Raw genomic sequence first — 25,377 nt, forward strand, 5'->3', positions numbered from 1 at the left:
ATCCCCGACTAAATCATCCCAGCAAGGGCTTTGTCAAGCCTGACCTTAAAAACTTCTAGGGAAGGAGATTCCACCACCTCCCTAGGTAACGCATTCCAGTGTTTCACCACCCTCATAGTGAAAAAGTTTTTCCTAATATCCAACCTAAATCTCCCCCACTGCAACTTGAGACCATTACTCCTTGTTCTGTCATCTGCTACCACTGAGAACAGTCTAGAGCCATCCTCTTTGGAACCCCCTTTCAGGTAGTTGAAAGCAGCTATCAAATCCCCCCTCATTCTTCTCTTCTGAAGACTAAACATCCCCAGTTCCCTAGAGTCCTAGATCACGTATCCACATCACATGTCCTACATGTTTTGATAAATCACAGGGGTGACCATTGGCTCCTTGCTGTTTTAGGCATTTGCAGGAAGACTCATTGAAGAGCTGATCTCCTTTAATGGCCTGAATGGTCCATCCACAATTGAATGGTTCATCAACACTGGGCTGGCTAGACTGGATGTAAAACTACCTTGTGGGTGTCAACCAAGAACAAAACACATGTTTGAGATACAAATACATAGCAAATATTCATAAAGTCAGATACAAAGAGGATACCTGCATATAAACAAGATTATCATACTTAGCAGATTATCAACAGAACAGTTGTACCTTACATGACATACTTTGTATAAGATCTGTTGCAATTGTATAACCATGGTAGCAACAATGGTATAAATGGTCATCTTCAGTTATACATCATCACACACACATCCCCCCAAAATGTGGCCACTCTACTCCTAGGAACATGGTGCACTGTGGGAAAACTTTACTGCTTGCCCTGCCCCTTGCCAGGAAGCAGCTCGCTTTGCAAAAGGCTTGAGTGGTTTGCTCTTTGTTGCAAACCCAAGAGGTTCTGTGATAGTGTGCCTACAGAGCAGTGATCAGAATAGAATGGGCTAATGCTGACCTGAGCATCTGCCGTTTGCTGGGGGTGGGGCTTCTTTTTTCAGTAGAGTGCATTGCAGATTGTTGGGTTAGAGAGAACTAAGGAAGCTATCACAAGGAATTGTGGGATTCTTCCAGATGACTCCCAGGACCTGAGTCAAGCAAGGCTGCATCTACACTGCATAGCAATAGGGCTCAGACCCTGGGTCCTGGCTTGACTTGAGCTCGGACCCTCTGGCCCTGCAGACCCTGAGACCCTCGGTCTGAGCCCTGGGTTAGTGCAACTGCAGTGTAGACACAAGGGGGGTTAGCCTTGAGCCTGGGCTTTCATTGCAGTGTAGACATACCTCAAAAGTCCTATGACCCAATTCAACCTCCACTAAAGTCAGTGGAAAGACTCGCATTGATTTCGGTGGAGCTGGACCAAACCCCTGTTGTTGTCCACCTTTGCCAAATGAAACAGTCATTCCATCAATTAATTGCATTGATATTGCTTGTGCCCTTTCACTTTAACGAGTTGATCTGAGGGGCTCTTGGCTGGTTTCCTGAGTGCATCAGCAAAGGTCAGGACAAAAGGAACAAATTGCCACTTATGGCAAAGTTAATTGCCTTCAAATCATACTGCAGCTGACCAGAGTAACTGCAAGGCACCTGAATAGACTGCAGCCTGGAACATCCCTGGCAATCTATATGGAATCACAGATAACTCTTGCATAATAATGGGAAGAGACCCTAGTTGGTCATCTAGTTCAAATTAACCTTCCACACTTATAACAGGTATTACATTATCCATGAACACATCTAAACTTGATCTAAATATATCTGGTAATTTTGCTATAATACCCTGGCCATACAATAGTTGTTTCTGAATATAAATGATGAAGTAAATCTGTCGATTTTAGCATCACACTGGGAACTAGTATGCAATTTATTTGCAATTATCCCTAAATCTCTTTGCATAGCTAAGAATGTCCTTTATATTGGTACAACCAATACAATTTAATGTGTGATGAATAATCAAAGTACCTGATCAAGAGCCCTGAGGTATCCCATCGCCATTCCTCCTGTCTGATGTCACAGTCACCTCTTTTTAGCAAGAGTGATCAGTGCTGTTTACCTTATGCATTCCAATTGGGGATTTATTTCTTTTGAGCTTCAAGTGTCTGTCAAGGTGTCTCTTTGCTTCATAATCTCTTTGTAAAACCTACATGTGTGTCGAGTCCAGTTCTGGCAATGACGTTTTGACTTGTAGAAGTTAGATTTGTTTGAAAATTTTGGCTTCCTGTTACAAACACTGTGGACCAGATCCTCAGCAGGTATAATCAGTGTAGCTCCAGTGGAGTCAGTGCTGTGCTGATTTACATCAGCTGATGATTTGGCCCTCTCGTTGTATGTGAGCACACACACAAGGACCTGAGTTTCATCACCAACATCATGTTCTTAACCAAGTGTCTTGCACGCACTTGGTAACACGGTGCTCTGCTGAATTGTAACAAGAAAAATGGAAAGAATTAAAGGAGTGAGAAGTGTGTTGAGGTAACCACTCTAATCTGCCTGCCTTCTGCTTAGTCCTGCCTCTGTTTACATGTGTTTTGAGCCCTTTGTAATCTTTCAAAGCTTTGCTCATCATAGCAATAACCGGTTTTGTGTGTGCAGTCAAGAAGTAGCAATCTACCGCATCAAGTTTGACTGAATCTCACTGTTCTACATGGCATTTAGTGTTTCAGTTCTATGCTTGCTGTGACGCTGCATGTGTCCGTACTTCAAATTTATTAATAGCTCTGATGACCAGGCATCTGCCCTTCTGGATTTGCTCATCTGCAGGTGATGCATTAATACTCGTATTTCCTAAGACAGATCTCCATTGAACATAGATTTCAGAGTAGCAGCCGTGTTAGTCTGTATTCACAAAAAGAAAAGGAGGACTTGTGGCACCTTAGAGACTAACCAATTTATTTGACCATAAGCTTTCGTGAGCTACAGCTCACTTCATCGATGCATCCGATGAAGTGAGCTGTAGCTCACGAAAGCTTATGCTCAAATAAATTGGTTAGTCTCTAAGGTGCCACAAGTACTCCTTTTCTTTTTTCCATTGAACATAGTTTGTTTCGTCAGATGCAGAGCGGTAGCATATGTTGATATGCCAGTGAGTAATTTTCAAGATACTCTAATATAAGCAGAACTATTACTGTTAGTACAAACTGGTGAGAGTGTGCAAATGTCTAGAAAACATGACCTATGAGGAAAGTTTGAAAAAACTGGGTTTGTTTAGTCTGGAGGAAAGAAGACTGAGGGAGAAATGATAAGTTTTCAGGTACATAAAAGATTGTTACAAGGAGAAGGGTAACCTCTGGTTAACCTCTTGAGGGTAGGACAAGGAAGCAATGGGCTTAAATTGCAGCAAGGGAGGTTTAGGTTGGACATTGGGAAAATCTTCTGTCAGGGTAGTTAAGCACTGGAACAAACTGCCTAGGGAGGTTGTCGACTCTCCACCTGTCATAACCATATAGCTAAGGGTAGCCTAGAATTCCTCCTTACCTGTAAGGGGTTAAGAAGCTCAAATAACCTTGTTGGCACCTGGCCAAAAGGACCAATGGGGAAAGAAGATACTTTCTAATCTGGGGTGGGGGAGGCTTTGTTTTTGTGTGTTCTCTTGGGAAGCAGAGAAGCATCAAGTCAGAAAACTCCTTCTCCTATAAACCATCCTAAAAGTCTATCATATTACAAAAATTGTAAGTAAAAGCCAGGCCAGGTGTGTTAGATTATCTTTTGTTTTGCTTGTGAATTTTTCCTTTGCTGGAGGGAGGTTTATTCCTGTTATTTGTAACTTTGAAACTAAGCCTAGAGGAAGTTCTGCTGTGTTTTTGAATCTTTCGTTACCCTGTAAAGTTAATTTCCATCCTGATTTTACAGAGGCGATTTTTACCTTTTAAAAAAAATAATAAAATCCTTCTTTTAAGAACCTGACTGATTTCTCTATTGTCCTAAGACCCAGGGGTTCATGTCTGTGATCACTTTGTAACCAGTTGGTTAGGATATTATGCTCACGCCTCCCCAGGAAAGGGGGTGTAAGGGCTTAGGGGGATATTTTGGGGGAATAGGAACGCCAAGTGGTCCTTTCCCTGATTCTTTGTTAAATCACTTGGTGGTGGCAGTGTACCGTCCAAGGGCAAAGAATTTTGTGCCTTGGGGAAGTTTCTACCTAAGCTGGTAGAAATAAGCTTAGGGGGTCTTTCATGCAGGTCCCCACATCTGTACCCTAGAGTTCAGAGTGGGGAGGGAACCATGACACCACCCTTGCAGGTTTTTAAGAACAGGTTAGACAAAAACCTGTCAGAAATGATCTAGTTATTACTTAGTCCTGCCTGGAGTGCAGGAGACCGGCCCAGATGACCCTATTGAGGTCCCTTCCAGTCCTCTATTTCTATGATTCTACGACTGAGGCTAAGAGCTCGTTTTCTTAAACTACTTATCAGGGTTTTAATTTTCCCAGCAAAGCATACAATGCTATGATGTAATGTTCCAGGTAGTCCTCCTCTTCAGGCATTCCCTGCTAGTATATATTGGGGATTCTTCATCCACCTCACAGTTGTGCTGCTTTGCCATCCCTTGCAATATATTGCAACTAAAAAGATATTGCCATAATTTCTATTTTAAAACACATAATTCAGGTTACCAATTTTAGCCAACATATGAGATATCCCACATGGTAAGAAAAGAGGGCTGAGCACTGGGGGATTTTCAAATTGGGTGCCCGGCTCTTATTGGGAAGCCACCATATGGCGTATACCTGAAATCCACACACTATTTAATGACTCTGGAGCACTGCCACAGATGTGTGCTTTGGACACATTTATTTTTAAAGTGTTTGGCCCTATTTCAGAATTCCCTGCTTCGTAATTTCCCACTTTGATTTAAAAACCATAGACTTGCTCCAGCCTTACAGACTTTGTATCTAATCTTCGTCTAGGGCTGGACACTTCTGTCCCTCCACATAAAATGGCCTATTTATCTATTGTGCATGAGCTTTCTCCTCTGCAGCTCCTTCCATGTAGAACAAATTTTCTCTCATGCACCAACTCTTATAAAATCTTTTGAAAGTGTACCTTTTATCCCTTGCCTATATTACTTAATTTCTTCCCCCACCATTCAGCTTTCTAAGGTGTTTCGGTGCACAATGTATATAGTTTTTATAAAATGTTGTACAGTGTTTTATCAACTGTGGCATATAGTCTTGTTTAGACATAGCTGTGACCCTCCTCCCAGATGATGTCATGGTATCCTCTTGCACTGAGGATCCCCACCAGGGGAGGAGACCCCAGCTACTAGGAAGAGACAGGTAACAGTAACGGGGATTTGATTATCAAAAATGTAGATGACCAGGAGAATCACATGATGAATTGCCTGCCGGGAGTGAAGGTTGTGGACCTCTCGACACACCTGGATAGATTTATGTGCAGTGTTGGGGAGGAGCTGGTTGTGGTACATGTAGGTACTAATGACATGGGGAAAGGTAAGAGAAAGGTCCTGGAGGCCAAATATAGCCTGCTAGGTAAGAGATTAAAGTCCAGGACCTCCATTCTCTGAAGTGCTTCCAGTTCCACATGTAGGGCCAATTAGACAGATAAACAACTGCAAGGTCTCAATGTGTGGATGAGATGATGGTGTTGGGAGGAGGAATTTAGGTTTATTAGGAACTGGGGAACCTTTTAGGTAAGGAGGAGCCTATTCAGCAGTGGTTGTCAAATTTTTGTACTGGTGATCCCTTTCACATAGCACGCCTCTGAGTGCGACCTCCCCCTTATCATTTAAAAGCACATTTTTATATATTTAACACCATTTTAAATGCTGGAGGAAAAGCAGAGTTTGGTGTGGAGGCTGATCGCTCACGACCCCCCATGTAATAACCTCGCAACCCCCTGAGGGGTCCTGACCCCCAGTTTGAGAACCCCTGCTATACAGGAAGGATGGGTTTCATGTAAACTAAAACAGAAATAGATTGCTGTCATGTTGGGACATGCTTGTTGCGACATGTAATCAGAAGTGAGAAATATATTTCTCTGGAATTTTTTAAACACTCTCTTTCCAGACATTCGTATGTGACCTCCCTTTTTATTTTGTAGCTTATATTAAGCACCACAGGTATATAAAATAACATTTGTTTATATCTTGTTGGTTACTATGGTCAGTGTGTTTACTCTTACGGTTTTTTTCTTCTATTTGTCCATGTAAATTTGTACCCTTCCTGTCCTTTCTACCTCTCTGTGTTTGGACCCAATGAAATCCCAAATTAAAACTTTGAATAAAAATATATTGGAATTTGTCATTGAGGCTTTTAGTTTTACTCACTTAAATTTTTCTGACTGGTAACAAACTAAATTGAAATAATTTATCAGACTTTACTAAAATGAATTCAATAAAATCGTGCCATTCTGCTGTCTATAGGTATATTATAACCAGAATGTGTGTTTTCTTTTTAAGAGCTACAACACACTTGGAGATTGAACCTTTCACACTTCTTGGCGTCTGTGCTGGGCTTATTCCATATCCTCACCATAACCAGTCCCCAAGAAACACTTACCAGTGTGCTATGGGGAAGCAAGCAATGGGTAAGGTTTTTCTGCTTCAGGATTGGAATGTTGTCATGTTAAACATCAGACAGCGTAAAATACTACAAATATTCTTGTCTACTAGATCATTTAAAAATGTTTCAGAGGAAATTAGAACATTTCTTATGAGCAATGGCGTAGATGCCAGGAGAAATTGACTTTGTTCCAATTTTCATTTGGTTTTTTTTTTTGTTTTTTTAATTTAAGAAATAGCTTAGCAAAATGGAGTCCAATGTTCTGGGGTTTTCATACTTTAAATGAAAATTTGAAGAAACCGTAGCACTATTGTTCCTATTTTTGTAACAGTCATTACTTTCAAGTTTTCAGTATAGCTGGAAGATTGGCAGTGAGTGTTTTTTTCTTTCTTTTTATACTTCAGTGTGCTGTGGGTTTCCAAACAAAAAAGAGAAAAAAAAAGTGTTTGCACAAAGAGAGTGAAAGCATGGAGAAGTGATTTTCTCTGTATAGTTAGAGTACTGCCGTTTTTTAATATATATTCATTAACACTCAATACCATGGCACTAAGAATTTCTCTCCCTTTCCAGAAAAGACAGTACTTCCTCAGTGACCTCCCACTTCACACTATTTTATATTTTGGCTTTATTTTGGGAGAGGAAGCACTAGTGGGCAGTTATGGTGTCATCTCAATGAAACAAGAAATGAAGTTAATTTTCTGAGCATGGGTTTTTAACTAATTTTAATTTAATAGTTGGTATGGTTTCCTTTAACTGTCATCTTATGGATTTGCCATGTTAGGTAGTTAAGATCACAGTTCTAGTTTTGCCATTTGATAAGCAGCCAAACCATCATTAACATTTTCTTGTTAACTTGTGTGCCTAACTAATGTACTGTTTTGTCAAGCCACAGCAAGCCCCAATGAAAACAGCAGCACATCAGTTCAGTGTGCCCTGTTCAGACTTCAGCTATAAGTGTCAGTTTTACGTCTTGTGTTTGTGACAAGTTGAGATTACAGTAAAAGAACCCCATGTGTCATGAAAAAATTATCTCTTATATTAGGTTTACAAAATCATTTGTTTTGTAATGTGACTCCAAAATTGAAACCGTACACCTTTTGTGAAAATCTTCTAACAGAATTAATGGAAGAATAGCTGCCTTGTACCTAATGGTCAACTTTAATATGTCAAAATACTAGTAAATTAAATTAGAAAGAGATGTGTTACCACCTTAAAAAAGAAAAGGTAGAGGCAATTTTTTTTCCTTTACAAGTCCGTTCCCCCTTCCCCCCCCCCAACAGTCTCTATTTTATGACTATTAGTCTCAGAACGTTTGGTTAGTTACCACACACAGTTAAGCAGGATCAGTGTGTACAGAAAGCCAATTCAGTATCTGTGGAGTTCTTTTGTAGTTTTCTGTGTGAAGGTTTTTTTTCTCGTTTTGTTTTGAGTGTCATTTGCAATTCATTGTCTGTGTTTTCTGAGGTTGGTGTATTCAGCTGCTTTGACCCTAGGTCTTGCACATTTAGCTCCTTGGATACAATCCTCTGACGTTACTGCTGACGCTAGGAACACAAAAGCCATTGAATATCTTTAGCAATAAAAAAAGCCTTTGTTTCAGTTTGTTATTACAAAACACCTGACTCCAAAGAATAAGCAGTGAGATAAAAGTACATTTTAAAAGTTGGCACATGACCTGGCTGTATGTTACTTTGTACACTGAAATATCAGCAAACACCCTGAGTCTTTATGAAAAGCTTGTGTACACTTTTTTTTTTAAAGTGGAGGAGATATCTAGCTGTAGAAAAGATTGTTACATATGCTTGTAGATTAGCTGTATAAAATTAAACCTACAGGATATTTGTGTAATTTATTTCATTTGTTTGCATATATTTTTGTATTTACACAAATGCTGACTACTACTTCAAACTTCTGTTGCTTGTTTTGTGCTTTAAAAAGCTCTCTCTCTCCCCTACTGACTTTGCATAGCCATATGGAAGGACCCATGCCCATATCCACTCACTCCCTGTGGTGTCAAGGACTGGGAGTATTGAGAGAGCATGCTACCTTCCTAGAGGGAAGGTGGGACTTAGATTGCTCAACACTGACCCCTCTGCTGATTTGAGGAAGCTGTACTGACAGGCTTTGAAGGAAGTCCTCAGTCTCCTCAATCAGAAACATAGTAATGTCATAGATGAGAAGGGAGGTGAAGCAGGGATAAATTGACAGGATCCCCTCAATTTAGGAATGAAATTAATAATGCAATATAACCGGCAATGTGTAGATTATTAAAATCTCAAAGACAACATTTCTACAGGATAATGCTTATTAAATGTACTGTACTGAAAAATATATTTTATGGCCGGAATGAGTGTTCTTGTTAATGTGCTGGTGCACTCAATAGTAGGTAAGACAGACGTCAATCAAGTGGTGGGGACACACTTTGTCCAGAGAATGTAGAGTATGATGCATGTAGCATAATGCAGGGATGGGGGTGTTACCTGTACTTAGCTTGCAAGTAGAGTTGTGGTTGCAAGGTCTTCTGATTGCATGTGCACATTGCAGTACAGAAATAATTTCAAATTTAAGATAATGGTGTGCTATGTAAGATTATAATTCAATACCCTGCATTATTAATGTTCCATATGTGGCTAGGATAATGCTATAAAGGATCAGAGACTCTGAAAATAGAGATGAATAAGACCTATTATTATTTATTTATTGTGCAGTAGCACCTAGGAGTCCCAGTCATGAACAAGGACCCTGTTGTGCTAGGTGCTGTACAAACACAGAACTTAGTCAGGAAATGTAACACTTACTTTTTTTCTACTACTAATTCAACTGCATTTTTATATAATATATAAAATTAGTGTGTGTGTCTCTCTCTCTGTGTCTATGGATATAGAAAGCAAGATCTGCATATTAATAATTCGGCTATTACTCACATTGAAGATATGTAATGTTTTGTCAGAATATAGAGGGTTGTAATGGAAACTGTTTTACAGCCCTGGTTATTGCCGTCTGCCCTATGAATGCTATAATAAAAAAACATGGATAAAGATTACTTCAGATTAGATGTCTGGAGATAAGTCTTCTAGTACTAAGAACCGTTGCTATCTATATATTGTCAGTTGCTCCTGGAGAACTGTAGAGGTCCCTGATGACTGGTATATTACAGGGCAAATTTAGTACCAATTCTCACAAATGGGCTAAGGAAGGAGATTGCAACTCTGGGAATAGAGCTGTTTTTGTTGTTGTTGTTGTTAGGTAACATCTGTGATGTATTTCTCAATGTATTGAGAAGTAAAGTGTCTCAAAATTTTGTACAGACAGTTTATTGGCGGGGGACAGAGGGGGAAGAATATAAATATAAACAAAAGCAAAACCAGTGTGGGCTATTACTGGTCTGTACAACCTATTCTTGGGTTCTGCCACCAGTCATCCAGGGACAGCATTTGTGCTGCATACCGTGTGTTCTCTTCTACCAGCTCTTCACTCTGTGGATGGAGGCACAGAAGTGCCTAAATTGAGCTAGGCTTTCATGCTCTGTTCCAATATACCCATAATCTCTAACAGATTGTGGTTCAAATAGTAATTATCCCAGCCAGGGAGCACCTATCATGTAAAATTCCCAATGAGCTCAGTCATCTGCCCCCCCCCTTCCCCCCCTCCGCCCTGAGGATTCAGTGCAGCCTTTACATAAAGGTGTTCTATCTGTTCTGTCAGCTCCATGCCCCTGCAGAAAGGAAGGAGTGGAATGTTTGCTGTCAAGTGAACGGAAATACAGAAGTACCAGCAATCCCTTTTTTGGTACCCACACAAATGCTCCCTTTGGTTCACATTTAAACATAGTTTTATTTTTTGTACATTTGTTGAAGTTCATTGTGCTTTACTTTGCTTGGCTTTTTGAGGGAAGTAAACAAAACCTCTGTTCCTTTAGAAAGTAGACATAAATGTTAGTGGCTCCCTTCTTTCCAACACCCGCATGAAGGCCTTGTGGCAACACAGCAGACCTCAGGGAGGAAAAAGAGCTCCTATCTCTGTGAGTTTGGGATGGGGTTTAAATAAACAGAGGATGCGAGTGGTTTGGCAGCCAGGGGAGAGAAGGCATTCTGTGACTGTGAGCCAGGGGTGTGATTCCTAGCTTGCATACACATGATTGCACTAGCTCAGTGAGAGAGAGCACAAGAATAAATAGTAGTGTAGCCATGGTAGCCCAGACAGTAGCAGTGAGTACATATCCATAGGGTTCGGGTAGGTTTGTATGCAACACAGGTAAGCTATGCTGTCACTCCCTGTGCTATTGCAGCTACAGTAATATATATAATAATATTCGCACTAGTTCAATGACAGCTACCTTTTGTATAGGATGCACCCTTTAAGGGTGGTTACTGCTGATATATTGCATACTTACATTTCACTTTTATGCTTGAGTGAGTCTTCCTCTAATCAATTACATTCCTACTTGCGCATCTCACCCCTAGTGCTTTTTTCCTGTTTCTTTGTTTTTATTGTGCGTACTATTGCATCCATGGCTGGGAAAGCTAACAGTATGTATTGGTGCTCAAAAATTCTGCCATTTCATTGGTCATTCATACCCGTTCAAATGTGATGTAAACAAAAAAATAATCTAGTTAGAATTACCTTGTGGTGTGATGAAATACCAACTTTAAAGATAAGGGATATCCATTCAGAAAGAAAGCCATAATATTCATGCCCAGTAAATTTCCACTAGAATTTCCTAAGTTTTCTAAAGGTGTCACTCGCAACTTTAGAAAACAAGGCATTTTCTCTCTGAACATTAATAAGGTTCATTATGTGGTTGGGCTGTGGTTGAACACCATAAACCTTGGCCTCTTTCTTGCTTTCCCTGGGTGGCCACTGGAACATAGCAGATATAGCCCATAACATAACAAGAGAGCATAAAACCCTTCGGAAGTAGACTTGAGGAACGATCTGTATGTGTTTCACAGCCACGATAAAAGTGTATTTCTCATTCAGGAGCAACTTCCGCTGAGGAATCGGGAACTGCATTTAGGATCACCTGAAAACTTAGTTCGTTTGAGTAGTAAGCTCCACAGATTCAGCCCACCCTAGAAAAAAGGGATTATTCAGATAGTGGTAGAAATTAATATGGAAGGTTTTGAGTTTTTCACTGGGGGAAATGATCCCCATGCTCTGCAGTAGGAGAAACTTCAGTTTTTCAAAGCGTAGGAAGGTAGGATGGAGTTGTCCCAGTTGACTGAAAAGTTGTCTCCATGGGTAGGCACTTCAGTGGGTGGACTATTCCATGGTGGTAACTGACAGGCCTGATTCTGTACCCAAGATGCAAGTGAGGCTGAAGTATCCAGTTCTTCCCCTCTCCTCCCATTGCAAACTGAGGGAGGGAGGAACAGCCTCTGCCAAACTTCCCCCAACAAATGGCGAATCACTCTTCTCCCCAAGAAGAAAGTAAATTGGTCCCCAGTAAGATGCCAGTGAAGCCATTTATCACCTGTGCCAAAGCCCCACATGCACTCTGGGACGCTCTTCAGTACTGACACCCCAGAGCTTCATAGCCACTTTGCAGACTCCAGGAAAGTGCAAGAAATGAGGAGAGTTTGTGGGACCCAGCAGAGAAGGCTGCCATCTTCTGCTATAGTATTTCTGTCTCCCTCCCTCCGCCTTGGGAAGGGGACTATGTTGGAAGTGTTTTGTGACCGCCAGTATAGCATCGAGGGGAGGGCAAATCTCAGGAGTTGACTATGACAGTTGCTGTTTTAGATACTTGTTTTATGGGTGCTTTTTTTAGTATTTTCTCAAATACAAATGCCTGGAAAGTGCAAGTATTTGTATATAAAGCATGTTTTTGTCATAACCTTAATAGCAGAATTGTGTTTTGGTGTGGTGTTTAGCAGCCCAAAATCTTCGTGTTGCATTTCTTTTAACTGTAGCAACCAATCCTCTTGAAATAACTGCAGGCAATGCAAACATTTTGAAAATGGGGCATAACTGCTAAATGTTTTTAAACATACTTTGTATTTAGTTCTTTAAGATCATAATTTATTAATGACCTAGAGACATAGCATAGGGCCTCACACAGCAAACAGTGGTAACATATGAGTGCTTTCACTATTGTTCTGCTACACAACAGTGTATGTTCCCCTGCTGGGTATTAATTATTTTTTCTTCACAGATTTCAGAAGACACTTTGGCAGTTTGGTGGGAAATGGCCAGAATCTCAGTATCAAGCTGGGAGGTCTATACAAAGTGTTGAATTCTGAACCGTAAATTTAAAAGTAATTTCATGTAAAAAGACAAATAGATGGAGGGTGAACTTCTACTGTAGTCCTACCAGCAGTGACTCCTCTGATAACTTCAGAAAGTAAATGTGTCTTGGCTGCTGATAACTGCATGCCTTATTCATGCTTTCTGACATTCTAACACAGACTGTTGAACTAATTATTACCCAGAAAAGGAAGTAAATATGATGTGGAGGACACAGAGGCTGATCCAAAGCCCCTTCAAAGTCAATGGGAGTCTTTCCATTTATTTTGATGGGCTTTGAGTCAAGCCCACAGCCTCTTTCAACAACTGCAATTATTAAGAATTAACAGAAAACAGTGAAAATGAACTTGGCTTTTGTTGACTTATTCGGGGCTAGAAGTTTAGCAACCTGCTCTAGTTCAGAGTAACGCAGGCACTTACCTTGGGGTTTGGTTTTGGGGCTTTGTTTTTGTTTTTAATTGATCAGGATTTTCTTGAGGATCTTTACGTTAGAATCTTAAAGCCATTTTAGATCTTTTTTGAAAAAAATTTGAAGTTATTTCAGCACAATCTCTAATATGAGTTGTAAGGTTTTTGGTTTTTTTTCCTGTTTCTTCTGAAGACCTTACATTACCAGATATGTTATCTACATTTGTGAAATGTCGCATTGGTTATTTTACATGTTGGTAATTTATGTCTAAAATATTTCAAGTAGTAAAATAGAAGTTTTCATGGTATTGCTTTTGTTTTTAAATACAGGTACCATTGGATACAATCAACGAAACAGAATTGATACTCTTATGTATCTGTTAGCATATCCACAAAAGCCAATGGTTAAAACAAAAACCATTGAACTGATAGAGTTTGAGAAACTGCCAGCTGGACAGAATGCCACAGTTGCTGTGATGAGCTACAGTGGTTATGATATTGAAGATGCTCTTGTGTTAAACAAGGCCTCCTTGGACAGAGGTAAGAAGCAACTGGGCCTATTCTTTGTCACTTGTGTAAAGCAAGCACAGTAACCTATGGTTTTATTGCATTGCATGCTTATAGAATTAATATTGCCTAAATTATGAAGATTAAAACTTTTAAAATTAGGAAATCAACTTCGTAAAATGCTTTTTTTCTATAAACATGGAGGGGGTGTCTGTGCGTACATATATATGTGCTTGAACGTGGTGTGTCTGTGGTGAAATTACACAAGTTGCATGTTAACTATGAGTATAGATATGATGAAAACAAATGACTGACATTTGACCTTGAATAACAAAGGATAAGCTATCCTTTTTCAAAAATATTTGTCTTGCATAAAGTTTAATGTGTTAGATAATCTGTTGGTGTGGGACTTGCTTTTTAGATGGTGACCTGGGCTTTGTTTGAGCCTAACAGAGAGAGGAAAAAAAGTCTCATTATTTTCCCCTGTATTGAAAGCGATAGATGAAATTAGACTTTTGAATGTATTCAGCAGAAGAAAGAGAGCGTATGTAGTTTGTGTCATTATGAACATAATGCGAGAGGAAAATAATGCCAGCAAGCAAAATCGAGAAAAACAAATATCTACTTCCTCTTTAAAATCTACATAATTCAGTCTATTTTAAGTGGAAAAACATAGTTACCTTTCAATTAGTACGTAAGTAAAATTTGTACTGCTGCCTGCTTTTAAACGTCATTCGTTCTGCACATATTCTTCAGCACTGTTTAGAATCAAGAATAGTTCTCACTTTGATTGAGTTAGTTTCAGTATCGGGTGGCCAAAACCAGACTCTTCCATTAGTTCATTCTGTCTCCCTTTTACCCCTTCCTTAACACGCCTCCTGCTTGTTGCCAGGCAGCAATAATAGTATTCCTAGACATGTATCTTTGGCATTAATGTCTGCCGCACTTAATTTATGCCTTTCTTTCTGAAACAACAACAGGCATGATTTAAAACTGAATGTTTTCCTTTCTGGTAGACTGGTAACATTTACAGGGAACTCTAAAGACCATGTGATGCTTGTCAGGAGTTACTTGACATAATCTAATGATCTAGACGTACTGTAAATGGCTACAGCTATCCTTCAGATAAAATATAAGTTTACTGGAAGGTATTGCTTCTAGCTGACTCTATTTCTGAATATGAGAATGACAGGCAAGATTTGTAAGCCAGCTATTGCTCCTGGGAAAAGTTTTCTAAAGAGCACACAGTTCTTCATCTAAAAAACATTTTTGTGGAGACATGTATAATTCAAACTTCTTTTTTAAGTAAAAACAAACAAACAAAAAGGAACATGGGGAGTACATGAAACAACACTAACTAGGCACTTTCCTGTTGAGCAAACAGTTACCACTGAAATTTTTCAGTAAAATCTTTAGCTATCAGAGAACCACGAAAAGGAAAAGATGTGCCAAACTTCTTCCAACTTCTCCTTTTAAATCTGCACAGCTTTAAAATTGGGCCATCGTCGTCAAATGCCTTTGATATATCTGAAAATATAGCGTGTGATCTGATTTTAAATTTTCAGCTTCTTGAGGCCAAAGACTTTTGTACAATGCTGTAGATACTGAAAGTGCTCTAAAAATAATGCTTTTTTGGGTTTTAGCTATTGCGCATTTGTTTTCCTGTATTTTAGCTAAATTAACCATTTTTAATTTTCTTTTGATAACTGCTTGATTATAAAATAACTTCTGTACATTATTAATTTGAAAGAGGTTCTGTGTTCTATTTTAGGATTTGGAAGGTGTCTTGTGTATAAGAATGCCAAGTGTACACTGAAGCGCTACACAAATCAGACATTCGACAAAGTGATGGGTCCAATGTTGGATGCAGCTACACGTAAACCAATTTGGCGTCATGAAATTTTAGATGCTGATGGTATTTGCTCTCCAGGTATGTAAAACATTTCTATCAATAATGATATTTGAATTGTCTTTGGTAGGAGAAATTAGCATTCATTTTCTCATGAGTTGCTTTAAAATGTTTGCACCTTTTATTGTTTTATATTTTTTAGAGTACTATATCTTTTTAGCGGACATTGGAAAGCAGAAACAGTTATAGTTAAGAAAATAATCTGGTACCTGTGCAGGATGAAGATGAAGCTCTAAATTTAAATAAAAATGTCTGTCTATATTTTAACACTTCAGCAAATGATGAAACTATATTGTTAAAATAATCATCTCTCACTACTTGTTTTCTTCCTCTTAACTTTCCTAGTCTTCACATCTGTAATATTATTGAACTTTTCCTATTTAAGTCTCTCTTCTGTCATCAGATCTACATCTTTAAAACACATCCCCTTATCATTTTTGTGTGTATCATCTCTACAGCTACCAACATTTGCAAGCAATTAATAAGGATACTTGGGGAGAGAAAAGAGACACCTTTTAACTCCCTAAAAGTATGTTTTGGCAGGACATAGTGGGAAAAGTTTAAATATACCCTTATAATTAATATGGAGATACATATACCTATATAAGAATGGTCCTGCCAATATTTTACTTAGGAAGTGGTCTAAAAGTTAGTCTGTCAGGATCCAGTGGTAGAACAATTGTAAAAGCCTCTACATTTAATTTCAACGCTGAAGCCCTGAAGAAAATTTTTTCTAATAAAGTAGCAATTATGCTCTTTAAGGGCATTGAAATATTTTTAAGCTCTCAAAATGTTCCTGCTTTCCCCAGTAACTTAAAAGTATTGGAATAGAGAGGATTGTAGCTGGCTCCAAATGTAAAGCCTTGTCTATAATGGCTAGCCAAACCCAGTTTAAACTAATTTAGCCTGAACAGTCAACAAACATAAATTGAGCTTCAGTGCATATGAGGGCTAAAACATTGATGCCTGCCAATGGGCATGCTGCAAACTTGGTTGTTCTTTTTAAATGAAGTGAGTGAAAGAGTGGGAGGAACAGGAGGAACAAGGTAAAGGCAGAGGGAGAGGGGAGAAGGTAACCATGGTATCTTATGTAATTTTCTTTAGAGAATTATGCAAGTGTCCAAAGTATGGAGGTCAGCTACCAAAACATATCAGTTTTACTCCTGCTAATATAAAAAAGAAATACAGGTGTAGAGGAGTTGCAGTATTTTAATGGCAGAATTCCCCCTAGATCATCTGAGATATTTTCTTGTGTCTCTAGTATCCTGACAAGTTAAGTGGATATCAACCTTAAAATCAACTTGAGGGTTTGTTTGTTTTGTTTTGTTTTGGTAGATCCTAGTTTGATTCCTCTTTTATGATACGTCTCTTAAGCCAATGTGTTACAGATATAACAGACCTCATTTCCCATGCACCTTGGTCAATTCATCCTTTCCCAGTGTCCTTGTCATTTTAATTGTTATAAAATCTATTTCTGACTATATGTAGAAGGCCAAAAATACTTGCATGATGCTTGTGGATTTTTTGTTTTTGTTTTTTGTATTTATTTATTTATTTATTTATTTTATTTTCTGTTAGGTGAAAAGGTAGAAAACAAACAAGTGCTTGTGAACAAGTCCATGCCAACTGTGACCCAGACTCCTCTGGAAGGAAGTAATGTTCCTCAACAGCCACAGTATAAAGATGTACCAGTAACGTATGTCACACGATAATCTCATAGTTTAAAATCTACAAGTGAGGAAAGGAAGGACAGGTAGCAGATGCTCAGCACTGGAAAAGTAAAAGGCATAAATTTTCCTTAGAAGTTAGATTCAGTACTATGGGCCAGACTTTTCATAGATTTTTTAGGTGCCTAAAGGTGCACATAGGCACCCAGTGGGATTTTTCAAAAGCACCTAGACACTTAACCCCTATTGATTTTGTCCCTCTGAAGATTGGAATTAGGGTGGCAGCTAGAAACTCCCTGCAGACAGAAGGTGGGTAGGTCATCAGGGCCTCTCCCAGATGACACCGTAAGAGGAGGAGTTGGGCCCCCAAGGGTTCAGTGTTTGGGGGTGGGCAGAGTCACAGGTTGTGAATATGGGGGTGACAGAGGAATATGAGGATACTGGCGTGGGAGGTTAGAGGTGCATGCAGGGGCAGGGCACACATGGGTAGCTGCAGAGTGAGCAGGAAGCAGCTGCTCTCCAGCCACTTCTGAGAGCAAAGGAGTGAGTGCTTCACTAGTGTTCAGTCCTCTGTTTACCCAGGTTGGCGGTGTGGGACGGTGCTCTGCCTGCTACACAGACTGATAGTGAGCTGTCAGCCTGTGTAGCAGCTTTAATTAGTCATCCTCCCTCAGGAGGTGAGTGACTGGGGAAGGACAGCCAATTTCCCCATAGAAGGGTCTGAAAACCTGTAGTCTACAGGCAAACAGGCACAGCTGGAATGTCTGTATACCATAAGAGAAGAGCCTCATACCCAAGATGGCTGAGACGTCCTGTTGACCTTTTAGGTTAGCTTATATGATTCAGATGGTATTTGGTATTTCACCAAAGTAATTTTCCTTTTCTCTCTGCTCTACCATGTCAAACTACTTTTCTCATATCTTTCTGCATTCTCCTTACACATAAACTTTAAGTTGCACCATCAAAGCAATTGATAGTTCATGTCTTGGTAAAATCTTTGATTCATCTTGTTCTACACTCCCTGCCATTCTCTCTATATCCTTGATTCTTTCTTCCCCACTGCCCCTTATGTCTGGAGCAGCTTCCCTGTTACTATATGCAAAGGACCCTCACTCTTGTTTCTTTATTTAAAAAAAAAAGTCAAACTCAAAACCAGTTTGTTCCTTGATTCATTTCAATGATAATGCCCTACCTCTCATATATTACAAATATATCTACTCCTGGGAGAATACTGCGCATGCGCAGAATTCATGTCCTCTGCAGATTTCTTTGCTTCCCTGCAGAAAAATAACTTTCTGACAGGGAAGCAAAGGGAAGCTGCAAGAGCAGTCATGCACCATTCCCTAGCAGCCCAGGTACATCGTTTCAGGCACCCAGAGCAGCCAGCGGAGAGGTAAATCACTGTGGGGCTGGGGAAACCCCAGCTAGGGCTCCTACCCTGAGCCGGAATCAGCTGCTAGTCCCAGCTGGGCTGGAGGAAGGAGAGGATGGGACTTCCTCTTCCTCTGCAAGGAGTAGCAGAGGCTGTGTCAAACCCACCCCCAGAAACCTCCCCCAGCTGCAGGAAGCTCAGCATTCTCCCTTGCTTCCTGCCCTCATCGCTCCTCGGTTTTGGGGGGAGGGGTCACTGTATGGGGAGCTGCTCCCCCATCCACCCAACTCTCGTATATCCGGACCTCCCATACCCAGACACCCCCTCCAAACCTCAAGCTGTACACCCAGTACCCCCCCTAGCCCTCCATACCCAAACCCCACCCCACTGAACCTCAACCCCTGCCTCTGGACCCCCACCCCTGCACCCAGACCATCCCCCACTGAGCTTCCTGCACTCAAACCCCCACCCTGATGAGACCCACCTCCCTGCACTACCCTGAGCCCCCACATCCGGACCCCCATGCCACTGACCCCTAACTAGCTGTACCCAGGCACCCAGACCCCCACCCCACCAAGTCCCACTCCCCCAGCACCCAGACTCCCCTGCTGAGACCCCCACATCCAGACCCTTCCACTGAGCCCCAACCACCTTCACCTGGAAGCCCCTGCAGAGTCCCATTGCCCCTACACCTGGAACTTCCCCCCACAAGGGCCTCCGTGCATCCAGATCTCCCCACACCGAGACCCCCCACTGAGCTGCCTGCACCCGGATTGTCCTATACAGAACCCTCTCACCCCACGCCTGAATCCCCCCAACACTGAGCCCCTCCACACTTGGCTCCTGCCTGGTTGAGCATGCCTCCCCCACGCCTGGTGCAGAGGATCAGGGCCCTAGCATGTTTCTGGGGCAGGCCCAGGCCTTGTGCTGTGTCAGGGTCAGGTGCAGCCTCACCGCTGAGTCCATGTCCCAGGGGCGGTGGGGTTGCAGGGTGATCTCCCACCTTCATGCAGCCAGTGGCCTGTGCTCCCCACTGCCATGCTGGAGCCTCTGCACTTATTTAATGACAAATAAAACTTGCAGAATTTTGCAGTACTTTAAAATATTTTGCACAGAATTTTAATTTTTTTGACACAGAATTTTTAATTTTTTTGGCGCAGAATGCTCTCAGGAGTATATATCATGAAGTATTTCTGACCACGTACTGGTATCCACTGTGACTGGCACCTGTTATTTGATACAGCTCTCCTTATGCATAGTGTGGGAATAATGGAAATATTCTATTGTTTTTTCGTTATTTATTTAACAAACACAGTTTGAAATAGTTGACATTTGAGTGAGAGATATTGGTGACATAATTTTTGTTCTCTGCTCTGTTTATTCCCTGACTTCTTTATTATAAATATAAACTTGTAATTTGGTTTGGGCAGTTGTTGATTCTTATGGAAAGTCCAGCAATATATAAAGAGACTTTATCAGGAAGAGGCCATCAGACTATGCTTGCTGTTTTGTATTGACCTTAATCCCACCACCTTGCTCTTTTGCTATGCCTTTTTAATCCCTCTGTTCTCCAGGAATACATCCATTTCTTGAACTCTGTATTACAATTTTGCTTCAGTGGCCTTCCATATACATACCACCCACAAAATTTACATTTACAGTCAGAAACCTGCTGATCTATAAATTTCTCTTCATAACTTCCACTTGGTTCTATGTGTATATAAATTTAAATGGCGTTTTTGTCTCTCTATTAGATACAAAGGTGCAACTGATTCATATATTGAAAAAGTAATGATCTCTTCAAACGCAGAGGATGCTTTTTTGATCAAAATGTTGTTGAGACAAACTAGACGTCCAGAAATTGGAGATAAATTTAGCAGTCGTCATGGACAAAAAGGTAAGTGTCTTTTTTTATTAAAATGTATATTGATAATTAGATGTAATGGACGCTTTTATATTTCTCCTCAAATGATATGAGTATGCAATAAATTATGGGTTGAATTTTTATGGACTGAGACTGACTTAGGTCAGGTCTACGCTACAAACTTACATACTTACTCAGTTATACCGACCTAATCCTCGGTGTAGACAACACTGTCTCCCATCAACATAGCGACCACCTCTCGTGGAGTTGAATTAACTTGGGGAGAAGATTACCCATCAGCATAGTAGCGTCTTCACTGTAGCGCTACAGCAGTGCAACTGCTGCAGTGTTTTAAGTGTAGGCCTGCCCTTAATCAAAAAAGAGCTTGCTTTCAGCCTACAGCACGTTTCCTGTTTCCTGTTCTCATGAGGTCAGTTTGAGAGGCCTGTTGTACAGGTGTTACTACTAGAAACATACATTATCACATAGTCTGTTGAATTTGCCTAATTTAGTAACTGTGTGGGAGGAAATGAGGAAGGAAGTAGATGGAAGTAAGCATACCAAAGTTATGAGCCTGAAGGACATTGGAGTCACCATTCGTGACCAAGAAAAAGAGGATGGGGAGTTCTCTTTTAAGGACCTGTGGTTTTAGTCATGTTTTAAGTTTGTCATGGGTTATCCAGAAAGATATTGGAGAGGAAATCAAAAATTAAATTCTGAATGGACAGATGGGGTCAGAGATGGAGAGGTATATCTAAGGCCACATCTACATTACTCGCCGGATCGGCGGGTAGTGATCGATCTATCGGGGATCGATTTATCGTGTCTAGTATACTGCCATCGACTCTGGAACTCCTCCATGGCGAGAGGCGGAAGCGGAGTCGACGGGGGAGCGGCGGCTGTTGATCCCGTGCCACGAGGACGCAAAGTAAGTGATTCTAAGTCGATCTAAGATACGTTGACTTCAGCGACACTATTTTCATAGCTGAAGTTGCGTATCTTAGATCGATTCCCTCCCCCCCAGTGTAGACCAGGCCTGAGAATCATCAGCATGGATGTAGGTGACCAGATGAGGTCACTCCAAGCCAGGATGTAGAGGGAGAAGTTGACCAAGAATAGAGTTCTGAGGTGCACCAACAGAGACCAGAAAGGGGGAGGAGAAGTACCCCCACAGGATGTACTAAGGACCTAATCCTGAAAGGGACTGAGCACCTCTGCAGAGCACTGGGTGTCCTCAACTCCTTTTAAAATTAATGTTTGTTAAGGATAGTCAACACCTTCAAGGGGGATGCTCAGCCACATGCAGGACTGGACATTTAAAAGGAGTAGTCAGGGATAGGATGAGACCCAGGGGCTTGATCCTGTGTGCATTGAAAGCAATGGCAAAAGTTCCCTTATTGGTGCTGAATCAGGCCTCAGGAGAGTACAATTTCTGAAGCTCGGGGAGCAGAGTTTCAAGGAAGAGGGAATGATCAACTGTAAACTACTTTTAAAATCTATTTCAACCCATTTGAGCCCACAATGAGATAATGTGTGCTTGGAATAAATGTTTACACTGAGATATAATCTATTCTGCTGCAAAAATAGAATAGTATTGATTATTCAAATAGCCATGGGTATTACTGTAGTTAGGGTTGCAAATACTACTTTATTGTGAGTCCTGACATCCTGTAACTTTGTTTAATTTTTTTAATCTTATTTTGGCTTGAGAACATTCCTACTCAATTTCATGCCAGAGGAGGTGCTGTGTGTGGGGAAGGGGGTGTTTGTTTATAAAGTTTGAAGCAAATTGACCAGACCAGTTTGCTTCAAATTTTAAAGATATTTTACCTTAAAATCACACTCTGATCACTGATCATGTACACTCCCTTTCACTTTTTATGTGAATTTAGCTGCTACTATTTCAAGAACCACCAGAACTAAAATTCAGTGCTGCCTGACATCTGAGAAATTGAAACCCCAGCATTCAAATGATGTAAAACGTTAATCTCTCCACTCCAGTAGCACTTTAGTCCGTGTCTGCTAAAATCACATCTAGAGCAAAATGGAGTGGGGAGGAATATAGTGATCGCTACAGCTGGGTGAATAATGGAGGAAACTGTTGAATCTGACACATTCAAATACATTTGTCCAAGTTTCAGTGAATGTTACATGGCCAGTTCTAATTATTGCATGAACTAAGGATCAATGTCTCACAATCTGAGGCCTATCTTTGCCTGTACTCTGGACTCCTCTTAGTCAGGCTTCAGGCCAAGATATGGTAGAGAGATAGCACTTTTTGCTCCAGTGGATGACTTCCTGCTGTCCTTAGACAAGGGAAGTATGTTAATACTCCTCCTGCCCGACCCCTCTGCAGCATTTGATTTTATTGATTATTATCAAATCACCCTCTGCCACCTTCAAGAGGCTTCAGGTGAATCAAAACTCACTATAATGGCTCATACCTTTGACCTCAGACTGAACCCAAAGGGCTGTTAGGGACAAGAGTTTCTCCTTCGCTCTAATGCCCTCGTGTATGCAGTCCCATCAGTATGAGTCCTCTCGATCTCTCCTATTATTCTACATCTGTATAAAGGCCTTGGGAGAGCCAGTGAGATGACATGGGCTGAATGCCAGCAATATGAGCACAACATCCAGCTGTATCACTTTCTCGGTGTCTACCTGAATCAACAAGTGGATGAAGAGTAGCTGGCTAAAGCTAAACCCAGACAAGAGTGAGGTGATGTTAGTAGAAAGGAAAACACTTCAAAGAACTTGTCTCCTGTATAAATTTCACACTACTGATGACTTCTTTCCTCAGAGCCCATACAGTCAGTGATACTGGATTACCTAACCAGTCATGGCAGCAAAAAAATGCACATTTCTATCTATGGCCAAATGGAACACTTCTCCCCATCCTACCAGACATGGATCTGGCCACAGTCATCCACACACTTATGACCTCCAGGTTTGACTACTGGAACTGCAGCAGCCTGTCTGCTTAGCAGTGCAGGCTGCCATGATCACATCACCCTAGTCCTTCCACTCTCTGCACTAGCTCTCCATTGAATACAGTCCAATACAAGCTCTCTTCCTATTCAAAGCCCTTTGTGGGATTGGGCATAGCTACCCGAGATCACCTCTTCCTCCGTGTCTGTGACCCCTCTCGACAGGTGCATTCCATCAGAACCCTCACACTCAGGCTTATAAGCACAGGAGATTGAGTTTTCACAGAAGCTGGATGTAGGCTTTGGCACTCCCTCTCAGAAGAGATGAATGACCATGGGCCTCACTAAGTATAGGAGTAAAGGCAGAACTCCAGTCCTTTTGAGTTGTCTTTCCCTCAATAATGTCTACACCGTATCCTCAGATACCTACCCACCGACCTGCACAGACACAAAATTAATTCATCTTTTTCTCTGATAGGCTGGGAAGGAAGCAAGAGAGGGATTTAAAAATAGAAATACTGTAGCAGTAAATGGGAGTTTCTAGACTCTATGGTGGTAGGGGTTACATCAGTACATAAATAAATAAACCAGTGCAGAATTCCTTCAACACCAACTAACTTTTCTCAGTTTTAATCCTGGTCCTATGATTTTACAATTAAAAATTGTTTATCCCTCGTCAATAAATGATCAATAATGCTCATAAGCTGAGGATTCCCTAATTCCTGTACAAGTAAATCTTAAACTGCAAATTTCTTTTCCGCTTGTTTTTATGAAGTGGAGAAACTTGACAAACTTAACTGAAACTCAGTGACGTTTCTGTGTGGGTTAGCAATTTTGGCTGCATGTAAAGATGTAAGAAGCTTTGAAAGACCATTGGTTACTGACTTGCATGAAACCTGTTGCATTCTGAAGAAATCCTGTTTTATTTATTTCTGTCTCTAAGGCCTGGTTTACACTACAGTTAGGTCAGCAGAAGTCCCCTTTCATCAACCTAATTGTACATGTGTCTACACTTAAATTTGTCTCCCAGTGACGTAAGCTCTCTTTTACACTAACATAAGCGATATATTGAGGTCGACAAAGTGCCTGTGTAGACACTAATACCTATGTTGACCTGAACAGTCTTTTGGCAGCTATCCTACAACGCCTGGCACTCTGGTCACAATTGTGTACTCCACTGCTCAGGGGTCTTACAGAAGGCGTGCCCCCCAACCCTCCTTTAAAGTCCTGCACATTTTTGAAATGCCTTTTTCTGGTTGTCCAGTTTGGTGAGCACATCTAGCAGCTCTCCGTTGTTGTGTGCAACTGTCCAACTGACCGTGCCGGCTACGCACTCCAGACACACTCGGGCTTGGAGTAGACAGGAAGTATAGTAGAACCTCAGTTATGAACACCAGAGTTATGAACTGACCAGTCAACCACACGCCTCGTTTGGAACTGGAAGTACACAATCAGGCAGTAGCAGATGGTTAAAAGCAGCATTTTTCTGCTGCACAGTATAGTTTCAAAGATGTATAAAGTCAGTGTTCAGCTGTAAACTTTTGAAAGAACACACATAACATTTTGTTCAGAGTTACAAATATGAATGTTCCTTCCCTTTTTTTAAGCTCTGCTCCATAAATTTAAGGTTTTAATGTGTTTGCTTTTAAGTTGCATAGAACTTTTTTTGAAGAGTTTTTGTCTCTCAATAAAACTCTATTGTTTGGAAAATAATTCACTTTTATTAGTTCCCAACATATGCTGTAAAATGGCTGGTGGTGTTGAAAGCACCCACTTACTTGATATTATACACTTTGATACAACTCGTATGTACAGCAACCACCACAAAATTAATAGGTGCATTGTCAGTGTTTCGTTCACCAAGCACCAAAGAAAGATTCAACTAGTCGTTCAGCAGGTGGAGAATGATGTGCACCAAACACTACACAGTTCCCAACAGGCTGCCAAAAAGCAGGGCCAGTTAGAG

At 40.8% G+C, this 25,377-nt stretch overlaps 1 protein-coding gene across 1 annotated transcript in view; it reads left to right on the top strand.

Moving 5' to 3' along the window:
• The window catches only part of POLR3B (RNA polymerase III subunit B), a 123,654-nt gene that overhangs the window by 67,612 nt on the left and 30,665 nt on the right, over positions 1–25,377 (top strand). The window contains exons 19-23 of the mRNA XM_074941077.1: positions 6,409–6,536; positions 13,496–13,705; positions 15,444–15,602; positions 17,160–17,277; positions 20,375–20,517. Of these exons, the coding sequence (XP_074797178.1) occupies positions 6,409–6,536; positions 13,496–13,705; positions 15,444–15,602; positions 17,160–17,277; positions 20,375–20,517 (758 nt within the window). The remainder of the gene's footprint in view (positions 1–6,408; positions 6,537–13,495; positions 13,706–15,443; positions 15,603–17,159; positions 17,278–20,374; positions 20,518–25,377) is intronic.

Source organism: Natator depressus, chromosome 1, assembly GCF_965152275.1.
Source record: "Natator depressus isolate rNatDep1 chromosome 1, rNatDep2.hap1, whole genome shotgun sequence".
Classification (NCBI taxonomy): domain Eukaryota; kingdom Metazoa; phylum Chordata; order Testudines; family Cheloniidae; genus Natator; species Natator depressus.